The 12,532-nt window shown below is 35.0% G+C and overlaps 1 protein-coding gene across 1 annotated transcript in view; it reads left to right on the top strand.

Moving 5' to 3' along the window:
* Nucleotides 1-12,532, top strand: part of Atm (ATM serine/threonine kinase) — a 117,324-nt gene that overhangs the window by 69,040 nt on the left and 35,752 nt on the right. The window contains exons 40-49 of the mRNA XM_040729828.1: nt 1,169-1,256; nt 3,592-3,680; nt 3,771-3,873; nt 4,569-4,717; nt 6,732-6,836; nt 7,994-8,113; nt 9,286-9,520; nt 10,214-10,381; nt 11,209-11,322; nt 12,054-12,268. Of these exons, the coding sequence (XP_040585762.1) occupies nt 1,169-1,256; nt 3,592-3,680; nt 3,771-3,873; nt 4,569-4,717; nt 6,732-6,836; nt 7,994-8,113; nt 9,286-9,520; nt 10,214-10,381; nt 11,209-11,322; nt 12,054-12,268 (1,386 nt within the window). The remainder of the gene's footprint in view (nt 1-1,168; nt 1,257-3,591; nt 3,681-3,770; nt 3,874-4,568; nt 4,718-6,731; nt 6,837-7,993; nt 8,114-9,285; nt 9,521-10,213; nt 10,382-11,208; nt 11,323-12,053; nt 12,269-12,532) is intronic.

The following is a 12,532-nucleotide window of genomic DNA, read 5'->3' as shown; positions in this document are numbered from 1 at the left end:
TTGGAAATAAGTAGCATATATGTCATATCTTTACCTCAAGGTTACAAAGCAAAGTAGGATGTTTTTGGCAACATTCTGTTAGTTGTTGCTCTCTGTACCTGTCTCCTGAGCTCCCTCCAAGAGGTAAAGGTGATGAGTATGTTTACCATTCCACACGTTTAGTTATTTCTTTTGTCATATTAGTATGAACCTAGAAATACAGCTTAGTACTCCCTACTTTTTAGATTTATAAGGCATTTTACATGCCATCTTTTCACTCAGGTTTTTAATAAGACTGACTCATTTATGCTGCCTGTTGCTGCCACTCTTTAGTTTGTGACTGACTGCTCATGGTGCACTGAGAGGAGATGCCATAGTTTGTTGCTTGTTCTGTCAGTGACATATACTGTACTGGTAGAATTATTGGTGTATAAGATAGTGCCAGATTGTTTCTTAAAATGATTGTACCAGTTTGTGTAGTTACCAAAAAAAAAAAAAAAGGTGCCACATTGGAGGAAGGAAAGAAAAGTATATAACTTTTTCTAGTTTAAGGGAAAATAGTATAGAAAACACAAGGCATGTTTTAGAAATATATTAGAGGAGCTATCACTTATGGCAGTATTTATTTATATATTGGATTATTATAGACACTGTAACAGTCAAAATGTTAAAATTGAGTCACTTACCAAACTATTACATCCATATATTTAAATGCTTAATTTTAAAGGTAAGGCCTTAGAGTAGATAAATCTGAGTTCTAGTCCCATTATTTATTTTTATAATCTTATATTTCTGTGAATCCCACATACTTTCATCAGATTTCTTTTTTCAGTTTATTGGAGATTAAATTGTGTCTTGTGATCTTACTATGTAATCTGCAATTATCAAGTTGAACTTTAGATAAGACCACTGATAGAATATTTAGAATCAAATTGGGAAACTTCTGCTCTGTTTCTTTATAAATAAGCATGTTTGACATGTAACTTTGCCATTTATACAATATTGTTACTATTTATAATTCTCAAATTTCTTTTCCATGCCAGATCTAAATGATATTCTGTGTTAAAATATAAATGACTCACTGTTCTTTTTGCAACCATAATTAGTTTCTTTCTGTTGAAGTGTAGTATAAATATGTTCATAACCTTTTAGATAGTATATTTTCATTAAAAGAATTGTTCATAAACAGAAGTCCAACATTTGAAGAAGGAAGTCAAGGTACAACTATTTCTAGTTTGAGTGAAAAAAGTAAAGAAGAAACTGGAATAAGCTTACAGGTAAATATTAGATACTCTGTAGTGATTTTTATGTGATACATTGGATTTTTCTTATAGTGATGTAATTGATTTTAAAATTGAAGCTACTTACTGGACTGAGCATCATATAATGTGTGTAAATATATATGTGTGTGTGTGTCTGTGTGTGTGTGTGTCTTATTTCCATATTTCCAATCTTGACCTGCTTACATAATGTGCATAAATAACTGGCCCTTTCTGACTTTGAACCTCTTAAATGAAAGACTGAAGTGAAACCACAGGGTAAATTTATATCACATAGGTTTTGCCATTGTGTTTCCTTCCATTTTATTTACAGTATTTGTAAGTTACTAACTTTTGTATGTATGCATTTATATGTTTCTAAATACTGTCTCAATGTTCTTTGTAGCACTCCCAATGTAACTCCCAATCCTTCTCAAATTTTTCCAACTGGAGACCAAGTATTCAAACATGAGCCTATGGGGGACATTCTTATTCAAACCACCATATAGATAGGAATCCCACCAACATCCCACAGTCAGACTTAAACCTCCCCACATGTGCTCTTGTCATAACCATCTCTCTTATTATAATAGAAAAACACTTTCCCTTTATCTCAGGTAATTTATCTGTTCCTTCTCAGAAACTTTGATATGCTGTGCTTCTTCAGAATTGTATGGCAAACATTTCAGAACTTTACTGTTTAAAACATTGTTGTTCTTGGAGATGGAAGGAGCTTCTCTCTTCCTATGTTCTCTTTAGGTGTCTCTGTTTTCTTTCCTTTCACAGCTAGACTTTGTGATGATGTCTGTATTTGTTCTCTCTCCTTCATTCCATTAAAATGGTAATTGCCCAGTGTTTTCTATGAACTAGAAATTACTAAGTCTGCTAGTAACCTTTCATTTCTTTCTCCTTAACATTTCACTGCAGATTGGCCTCTGTGTGTGTGTGTGAGAGTGAGAGTGAGAGAGAGAGAGAGAGAGAGAGAGAGAGAGAGAGAGAGAGAGAGAGAGAGAGAGAGAGAGAGAGAGAAGTTGAAATCAGATGTCTTTACTCACATCTTATATTTTGAAACAAGCTGTCTTCTTAAACCTATAGATCACTGATTGTGCTAGGCTGGCTAATCAAGAACTCTAGGGATCTACTTGTCTGCCTCCCCAGAGGTACACAGATGCTTGCAGATGCCCTGAGCTTTTTATGTGTGTGCTGGGATCTGGACTTAGGTCTTTATGCTTTCATGGTAAACACTTTAGTAACTGAGCATCTTCTGAGCTCTTCAGCCCTGTCTTGTGCTTATCATGTGATCCACTAGGTTAGTCTTTCTTTTTCTCTTAATACTGTTTAGTTTCACCTTTCTGTGCTATTTTTTATGAGTATCTTCTTACAGCAAGCACTGTTAGGTACTAAGTGTCTCAACCCTTAAGGTTTTCATGTCTATGAATAGAATATTTGAATAAGAATTACATGTAGAATTGTAATGATATCAATGGATTTGTATTTAGGAAATACTTCCCATAGCAAAAATATCAAGGCAAGTAAGTTGCTTGCTCATTTTTCTGTGAAATTAGCTTCTGGTTTTTTGTTGTTTGTTTTATTTCATTGAAGTTAAGCAGCACTAGTATTTCCTATGTAAATTTCACAAATGTGTTTAAGTAATTAAAATGCTGCTTTATGTACAGAACATTAAAAAAACTATTATCCATTTTAAAGAAAATTTATGACCTTTGTTTTTACCAGTTTCAGTAGTTAGGCTTTGCAGATTTTTATTTTCCCATTTACAGTTTTTAATCTGTGGACTAAATTGTTTTGTTTTGTCATAATTGCTGAGTGTGATTTAAAAAACAAAAGCCTAATATGTTCGTATACATGTTTTATCTAATCCATAAAATTGTGATTGTCAGTTCTTTTTTAGATTTATTACTTTATGTATATGAGTATTTTATTTGCATTGTATATAAGTACACCATGTGCGTGCCTGGTGCCTGTTGAGGCTAGAAGAGTGCATCAGACCTCATAGTACTGGAATTGCAGATGATTGTGAGCCACCATGTGGGTGCTGGGGATCAGACCTGGGTCCTCTTCGAGAGCAGTAAATGCTCTTGACTACTGAGCCATCTTTCCAGTCTGTGAGCATTACTTCTAAAGTAGACTATAATCATTTTGTTGTCTGGTACCAATCCACTGTGCTATTGACTCAAATATTTTGTATGTTTTTAAATATCACTATATTTTACTTTTACAACATGTTTATAAGTTGTGAGTTATGAATTGATACTGATAAAATTGAAAGTGTATGAATTCATGAACTTTTTTTTTGTATTTTTCTATTCTCTGTCTTTGTTATTTCTGTTTTCAGGATCTTCTCTTAGAGATCTACAGAAGCATAGGAGAGCCAGACAGCTTGTATGGCTGTGGTGGAGGGAAAATGTTACAACCTCTTACTAGGTAAATTGCACTTTATAGATAATATTCAGCTTTTAGAAGGAGCTACAGGCATACAAAAACAAAAGATGTTTTTACCATCCTTTCCTATAGAATACGGACTTACGAACATGAAGCAATGTGGGGGAAAGCCTTAGTAACATATGACCTGGAGACCACAATCTCCTCCTCAACCCGCCAGTCGGGAATAATTCAGGTACATTTTTTTCTGTATCTTCTCTGTAAAGCCATCATCAGGGCAACTGCTGGCATTATTTCAGCATATCAGTGAAGTGTAAACTCTGGAGAGAGAGCTGGAATTACTGCTTTTAGACAATAGAATAAAGTCTCAGGGATACACAGGAAAGCTGGATGGGTCAGTATAGTTTTGTTGATTAATATTTTTATTAGACAAGAGCAGAAGACTTTTCTTGAATGTGTACAATATGCCAGGAGATACTCTTAGTGCTTCACATGGCGTCTGTAGTTTGCATTAGAGTTGGTCCCAGAAACTATTATTTCTATCACTGGTTAATATGTTTAGGCGTTTTTCCATCAAATATTAGCATTTTCTGAGGAAATATAAAAAGCAATATTTTAGAATTTTAGGTGATATTGTTGATTAAAACTTTTTAAGTTGATATTTGTTTGTTCTATTCCCCTACCACTAGTTCAGTGATTCTCAACTTGTAGGTCACAGACAACCCTTTCACAGGGGTCATATATAAGATATCCTGCATATCAAATATTTATGTTAGGATCCATAACAATAGTAAAATAACAAAAAAATTATGGTTGGGGTCATCACAACATGAGAAACTGTATTAAAGGATTATAGCATTAGGAAGGCTGAAAACCTCAGCTTTAGTTTATGTTGAGATATTTGATTATTTTGTGATAACTTCCTTTTAGGCCTTGCAGAATTTGGGGCTCTCCCATATTCTTTCCATCTATTTAAAAGGATTAGATCATGAAAATAGAGAGTGGTGTGCTGAACTGCAGGAACTTTATTATCAAGCAGCATGGAGGAATATGCAGTGGGACCTTTGCAGTTCTGCCAAGTAAGAAGAAAATTGACTTTCCAAAAAGTTAGCCTTTCCTTAGTTATGTTTTTGTCTGAGTCTAAAACTGTGACTTTTTAAAAAGATTGTTTTTATTTTATCTATGAATATTAAGGTGTTCTTTTTATATTTTACAGCTACTGTGGGATACAAATGTGCCTAAATCTAAATTCTTAAGGTAGCAACAAGCAGTTAACACAACAAAGCTTAAATTTCATTCTCTAGACCAGGCTGTGGTGGCACACGCCTTTGATCCCAGAACTTGGGAGACAGAGACAGGTGGATCTCGGCTACCCAGGGGTACACAGGGAGGCAGTGTCTTTTTTTTTTATTATATATACAGTGTTCTGTCTGCATGTATGCTTGCATGACAGAAGAGGACACCAGATCTCATTATAGATGATTGTGAGCCACCATGTGGTTGCTGGGAATTGAACTCAGGACCTCTGGAAGAATAGTCAGTGCTCTTAAACTCTGAGCCATCTCTCCAGCCCCGGGAGGCAGTGTCTTAAAACCAAATAGATAACCAAACAGAAAGAAGTACTAAACCAAGATGCCAAGAAGATGAAAGTTGTAACCTTTATATCAAATCACCATTTAAGTGAAAACCAAAATACCTAGACTAGTGATGAATTGATAGTTTTATAAAAGTTTTTTTAAATAATAGAACACTAGCATTTAAGTCATTTTAGAGCCAGGTGTTGGTGTTGCATGTCTTTAATCCCAGCACTCAGGAGGCAGAGGCAGGTTGTGAGTTAGCAGGCAACCTAATCTACAAAGCTACATAGAGAAACCTTGTCTGGAGGAAAAAAAATTAAGTAATTTTAATGGAAAAATGTTTTCATTAACTTGATTGTTTTTCAGATTTCATATTGTAAGTGCTGTAGATTTATTCCTCCTTCAGAGTTCTCTGTGATGCCCTGGTGTCCTAGAACGCACAGTGTAGACCATGCTGTCTTGGGACTCACAGAGATTCACCTGTCTCTTACTCTTGAGTGCTAGGATTAAAGGTGTGCACTACCACTCAGCTGTTCTTATATTTTATAAGTATTTTATTGTTTAAACTGGTTTCTCCCTGATATTGTAATCCTACATTGACAGTTGTTCTCCTTGCTTGGTGTTTTAGCCACACAGGTCTGGTATAGTGTTACATATAGGTAGAAGCCTCTGTTTCCCTCAGTTTTCATGTTTGTCATGGATTCTTGTCATCCATTCTCTATTTTAATAATACCCTAGCAGGCAGTGGCAGCATACACCAGCATTCATGAGGCAGAGGCACTCGGATCTCTGTGAGTTTGAGGCCAGCCTTGTTTATAGAGTGAGTTCCAGGACAGGCTCTAAAGTTATACAGATAAGCCCTGTCTAGAAAAACCAATAAATACATGAACAAACAAACAAATAAAATAAAATAATGCCCTAACCTCAGAAGCCATTCTTGACCACCCTTATGTCAAATATTCTTTCCTGCTATTTGGTTAACCTACATTCATTCTCTGCATGACTCTTGTGATAATCTAGTATTTTTCATATTTATCATCCAAAGCAGAACATAAGCTTCACAAGAGAAGGGACTTTATCTGACTTGTCCATTAATGGATCTTTTACATTTAGAACTTGGTTCATAGTGCCTGGAATATAGTAAACATTGGCTGAATAAAGAAATGGAAATATAAGATTGAGAACCAAACAAAATTTCCTAGCTTTTTTTATGTAAAGAATTTAAATGACCTATTAAGTTCTTTGCTTTTTATTGCTTTTTTTTGTTTATTTATTTATTTATTTTGAGGCAGGATGTCACCATTTAGCTCTGGCAGGTCTGAAACTTGCCATTTGTAGACTAGACTGACCTTTAACTCAATTAAAGGCATGTACCATTGCACTCAGCTTTTTAAACATTTCTACAAATTTTTATAAGAAATCTTAACTTTAGTTTTTAATTTTGCTCTTTCAATTAGTTATTTATGTATGCATATGTTAGGATTTTCTGTTGTAAATTTGTTTTTTAATGTCACAGCCAAGAACTAGAAGGAGCCAGTTACCATGAATCATTGTATAATGCTCTGCAGTCTCTAAGAAACAATGAATTCTCCACGTTTTATGAGAGTCTCAGATATGCCAGGTATTATACAAAGAAAAGATTATTTTTCCATTTAATGCTGTGGCTGCTGTCCTCACAATGTGAGTAGTTTCAATGTGAGTATTTGCATCGATGAAGGGATGAAGATGTGGTAGCTGTGGTCAGGTGTTTCCTTGCTATTCTTTGCTCTCTCTTAGGAAAGACTTTTTTTCAGGACTTTATGTCAGTTCTTCACTTTGAGCTCTCAGGAAAATCAGGATAATGTTCTCTTCCCATACAAGTATCCTAAGAGTTTTCATTTTTTTTTCCTCTCTAGTTACATGACTTCACTATCTTACCATTATAGCTCTACTTTATAAAATGATGATCAACAGTACTTTTAGGTTGCTTTGAGGCATATATAAGAATACATGATATAGCGATTAGCTATAACAAGTTAAAATGATTTTTTAACACTGACTGACATCACAAATCCTATATATATGACAGAAATGATATGTTCTACCTTTAAAGTGATTGTATTAGGAATTCACAGAGTCTGAATCAACAACTAGGGAGTCTACATGGGACTGACCTAGGCCTTCTGAGTATATGGGACAGTTGTGTAGCTTGGTCCTCTTGTGGGACTTCTAACAGTGGAGCAGGGGCTGTCTCTGACTCTTTTACTGGCTTTTAGTACCCTACTCCTCATACTGGGTCACTTTACCCAGCCTTAACACAAGGGGAGGTGCTTGGTCTTACTGCAATTTGATATGCTATGTTTTATTGATACACATGGGAGACCTGCCCTTTTCTGAGCAGAAATGGAGGAAGAGTGGATTTGAGGATGGGGGAGAGGGAGAGGGAGTGAACTAGGAGGAGAGGAGGGAGGGGAAACTGGTCAGTATGTCAGATAAATAAAGTGTATGCTAGACACTTTGTCAGGCTCTTTCAATACATGTTCTTTAAAGTAACTTCAAAGGTGAAAAACAATAGCTGTGACAAAATTCAGTAGCAGATTCAATGATAGACAGACATGGCAGAACCGGGCTTTAAATTTAGAAAGGCTAGTGTTGGTCACACTGCTGTTTAATCATCACTATGGTTTGTGTGTATTAGTCTTGTTAGGGCAGCAGCAAGCATATGTTAAATATGATTTGAACTTCTCTTCTATTTCTAAAAACTTGCTAGTTTCACACTCTTATTTCTTTTACCCCTAGAGTGAAAGAAGTTGAGGAGTTGTGTAAGGGCAACCTTGAATCTGTATACTCTCTGTATCCCACACTTAGTAGATTACAGGCACTGGGAGAACTGGAAAACATGGGGGAGCTTTTCTCAAGGTATGTGGTTCATGGGTTTTGATAATCCTGAAGTGCATTGTCTTAACAGTAGTAACACGTGATGAGCTTGATTATTTGTTTTGTTAAGTGAGGAAAGGTTTATTTTGGTTCATGGTTTTCAAAGGTTTCAGATCATTATTAGCTGCTTCCATGTTGACCTAGATGAAACATTGTGTTAATGGCACACATGAGGAGGAAAGGGAGAGATTTATTATAAAATAAACTTGATAGATGTCATCTGTGAACCAGGAAGTGACCTCAGCACACTCACCATCTGATGCACTGTGATGTCATTTAAATTTATTAATGTATATTAATAAATACATTTTAGATTTTTTTCAGTTGAGAAATGTAATGCTAATAGTTATAACCTAAGAATTGAAATCAAATGCTCTTCAAAATCATCATTAATTTTAAGAGTATATAGAGGTCCCTATGTTTAAAATATTTTTGATCTGTTGCTCTGGGGTGATTTGTGGAGGAAGTAGTAGTTTGGCTTTCATGAACATGCATTATTGATTTCTTCTGTGTAAAGAAACTAAAATGATTCCTGACACTTTCTTAGTCTGTTTTCCTGTATGTTTTTTCTCTCTCAACACATCTTGAAAGGTAAGATAGTACTTCTTATTTTATGCATGTAAAAGGCAATGTATTCATATAAATGAACTGTATATTTTGCATTTTCTGTTGCTTTAATGTTGTTAGCAGGTAGAATCTTTTTAAATGCCAGCTGTTTCTTCAGTGAACTGATTTTTGTTTTTGACAGTTATGCATAGTACCATTTGTAGGTAATTAATGAAGTTAGTTCATTTCCTTGTAGATGTGTCTTCCTTTGCTGTAAGGAGGACTAGAGGTGTAGTCATGTCTTTATGATATATCTGATTATAGCGTCTCATTTCAGAACAAAATCTATTCAAAAAGGCTGCCTTTTGAAAAGGAAAATCTTTTCTAGTACCCATTTTCTGTAACCTTTCTATTGACCTCTATCTACATAGTATTTTTCATGTTCTAAATATTTAGGGCAAAAAAAAATATTTAGGGCTATTTGTAAGTTCTAATCTTGCTACTACGTGAGTTCCTTGTATAATATGCAATGTCTTAAGTTTCAGGAGATGAGAACCCTTGTCTTTTCATTTCTTTTGTTCATGTAAGTTATGTGACTTGACTTTCAGGTCAGTCACAGATAGAGATCGTTCTGAAGTGTACTTGAAGTGGCAAAAACACTCCCAGCTTTTGAAGGACAGTGACTTTAGTTTTCAGGAGCCACTCATGGCTCTACGCACAGTCATTCTGGAGATCCTGGTGCAAAAGGAAATGGAGAACTCCCAAGGAGGATTCTCTAAGGACATACTCACCAAACACCTTGTAGAATTCTCTACTCTAGCCCGAACCTTCAAGAACACCCAGGTAAAAAGCTTGCAAAATTATGTCATCTCACTTCTTGGGCTTTTTTATTATTCAGATACCAGAAGGTATAACACTGTGAAGAAGAAATCTAATTGAAAACTAGAAATCAGTACTGGATATAAAATTATTTAAGATTTCATGTTGAGATAGGCTTGTGTGTAGGCCTATTATAATCACAAGTTCAGAGACTGCCTGGGCAAGAGAATGAGTTCAAAGTCAACTTGAACAACCTAGTGGAACCTGTCTTAAATACATAAAAAGGTTCTGGGACTGTAGTTATGTGGTATCATGCTTGTTTGCGTAGCATGTGAAATCAAACTCCAGTATTGAGGGAAAGCCAAAACAAAACTTACATATTGGAATTAGACAAAAACTTGAATTTAAACTTTGGCAAGGCGGTTAGTTACCTTTTCTCACCCACAATTCCTGGTTATAAAATGAGAAGATACGAAATTTATTACAAGGTAAAGATAACAAAAGGCTTTCACATACTTATAAATGTATGAGCTGTGCTTCGGGGAGGCTTTTTTTTTTTTTTTTTTTTTTTTTTTGGTCTGCAGGTTTGTAAGCAAGCAGGGAGCTAATTAAGATAGTCCTTGACAAATGTGAAGTTCTTGATGAATAGTAATTGCTGCTTTGGTTTTTAATCTTAGTGATAATAGTGTCTGTTTCCCTATGCCGGTTTCATTACAGCTCCCTGAGAAAGCAATATTTAAAATTAAACAATATAATCCAGCTATTTGTGGAGTCTCTGAGTGGCATTTGGAAGAAGCACAAGTGTTCTGGGCGAAAAAGGAACAGAGTCTTGCCCTGAATATTCTCAAGCAAATGATCAAGAAGTTGGACTCCAGCTTTAAAGAGGTGTGCGCTTGGCTTAGTTTGCTGGTTTAGGGTTTTAATGTTATTGAAAAGCATTTCTGTGATCCAGAATATGATTAAGGCCTTGAAATTACCAACCCATGAACAAGATATTATGAAAAGAAATTTTGAAAATTAATGTCAGATATGAAACTTGGAAACTTTTTCTTATTTAAAACAAATCTATCCATCTTTCTTGTGGTATATTCATTTATTTGATCTTAGTGCTAAGTCATTCAATTTTCTATAGAAGTTAATAACAATATTTAGAAAATAAGTTGAAATACATATTATAACTTTGAAGTAGAAAGAACAAAAATAGAATTAGAAATGTCTGAGAGAAGAAAGAACAATTTGTCACTCTAAGTGCTCTGAAAATATCACAGTCAGTGAACAGTGCAGGGACATTATAGAGTCATGAATTATTTATTATAACAAAGCACTGGGTGCCAGTATAACTTGCTTACACATTCCAAAGTAGTACAAGCCCTAAATTATGGGCTGTTTTTATATCTCAGTTTTTGCATTGACAAGTAGATAATAATAATAATATTATACCTAGTTCATAGGATTCCTGTGAAAATTATGCGTTAATATACATAAAGCTTTTGGAAGGTTCCTGGCTTATTTAAATACTCTGTAAATGCGAGTTGTTCCAATGATGATGATGGTGGTGATGATGATGATGTTAGATCAGGGTGGTTATTTCATGAACTTGTATACTTATAGTTATATGGTAAAAACATTTCTGATTGCTTTTTACCTACATGGAGGACATTTTTGTAATCTTGAAAAGGAATTACATTTTAAGAATTTGCTTCTTAATACAGAATGATGCAGGTCAAAATGTCATGTATGCAGAGTGTCTGAGGGTGTGTGGCAACTGGCTGGCGGAAACTTGCTTAGAAAATCCTGCAGTCATCATGCAGACTTACCTAGAAAAGGTAGGTTGTTGGTACAGCTCTGAATGTTGTTTTTTAGCATAATACACTTGATCCTTTTATGAAGACCACATGTATCTCAAAAGCAAATGAAAGTATGGCTTCATTCCTTCAGCTCCTGCTGGACTTTGTAATCATTAGAGTAGAGTGAAGCAAATGCTACAAAAGAAGGAACAACTTTAAATACATGTATATCTTCCATCTACTCTTTAAACCCACCTCAGCTACTCTTCAAGAAGTTATTTCTGGTTATTCCAGAAAATATCCCATTACAGAACATACAAGCCATCATTGCTATTTATGTGTACCCAACTACCCACAGTAAGGGTTAGGATTTCACTTCTCTAGTCCCCCTTGACCTTACTATTTCTCCCTTTTTGTCTTTCCTTATCACTAATTTGGGAAATAGTTATTTCACTCAGTAAGTTTATTATGAAAAGTAAAATGTGATGTTTTATCAAAGTTTCATTTTTTCATTATATAGCTATTTATCCTATTTGTTAAGTATTACCATATTTTATGATTTCATAGTTTTTATATATGGAGTTGTTTCCTTGGGAAAAAAGTAAGATGTGATTTTCATTGGTACTAACAAGCTTTTCACTTCTGCACAGTTCATTGCATCTGTTAGCTGATAAAGGTTCCGTGCTATCAAGTTTCACACTTACATATACATGAGGGAATTATGTTTGACATTTGTAAATATTATCTAACTGGATTGTATGTTGTTGAAGGCAGTGAAAGTTGCTGGAACTTACGATGACAAAAGCAGTGAGCTCAGAAATGGACAGATGAAGGCATTTCTCTCATTAGCGCGGTTCTCCGATACTCAGTACCAGAGAATTGAAAACTACATGAAGTCATCAGAATTTGAAAACAAGCAAGCTCTCTTAAAGAGAGCCAAAGAAGAAGTGGGCCTTCTAAGAGAACATAAAATTCAGACTAACAGGTAACTTTATGTCTACAAGTGGTGGTTTTATGTTCAGCTAAAGGAGAGTTTGCATGTGGGACTTGAACTTGTCATCTGAATTACAGTTTTGAGCACTTAAATTGGCTTTTTTTAAAATAGGCTTTCTCAGTGGCTAATCACAACTTCAGTCAGTCTTCAGTACACTGTCAGGTGTTCTCTGAAGAACTGATGTCTTTAGCTCTTGGCAGAGTACATGAGTGTTAGTTGTTTGGTTTTACTAGGTATTGAAATTAAGTACAGAGA

This window comes from Mesocricetus auratus, unplaced genomic scaffold (genome assembly GCF_017639785.1).
Source record: "Mesocricetus auratus isolate SY011 unplaced genomic scaffold, BCM_Maur_2.0 Super-Scaffold_100022, whole genome shotgun sequence".
Taxonomy (NCBI): Eukaryota; Metazoa; Chordata; class Mammalia; order Rodentia; family Cricetidae; genus Mesocricetus; species Mesocricetus auratus.
This window is presented reverse-complemented; position numbering and strand designations above follow the sequence as displayed.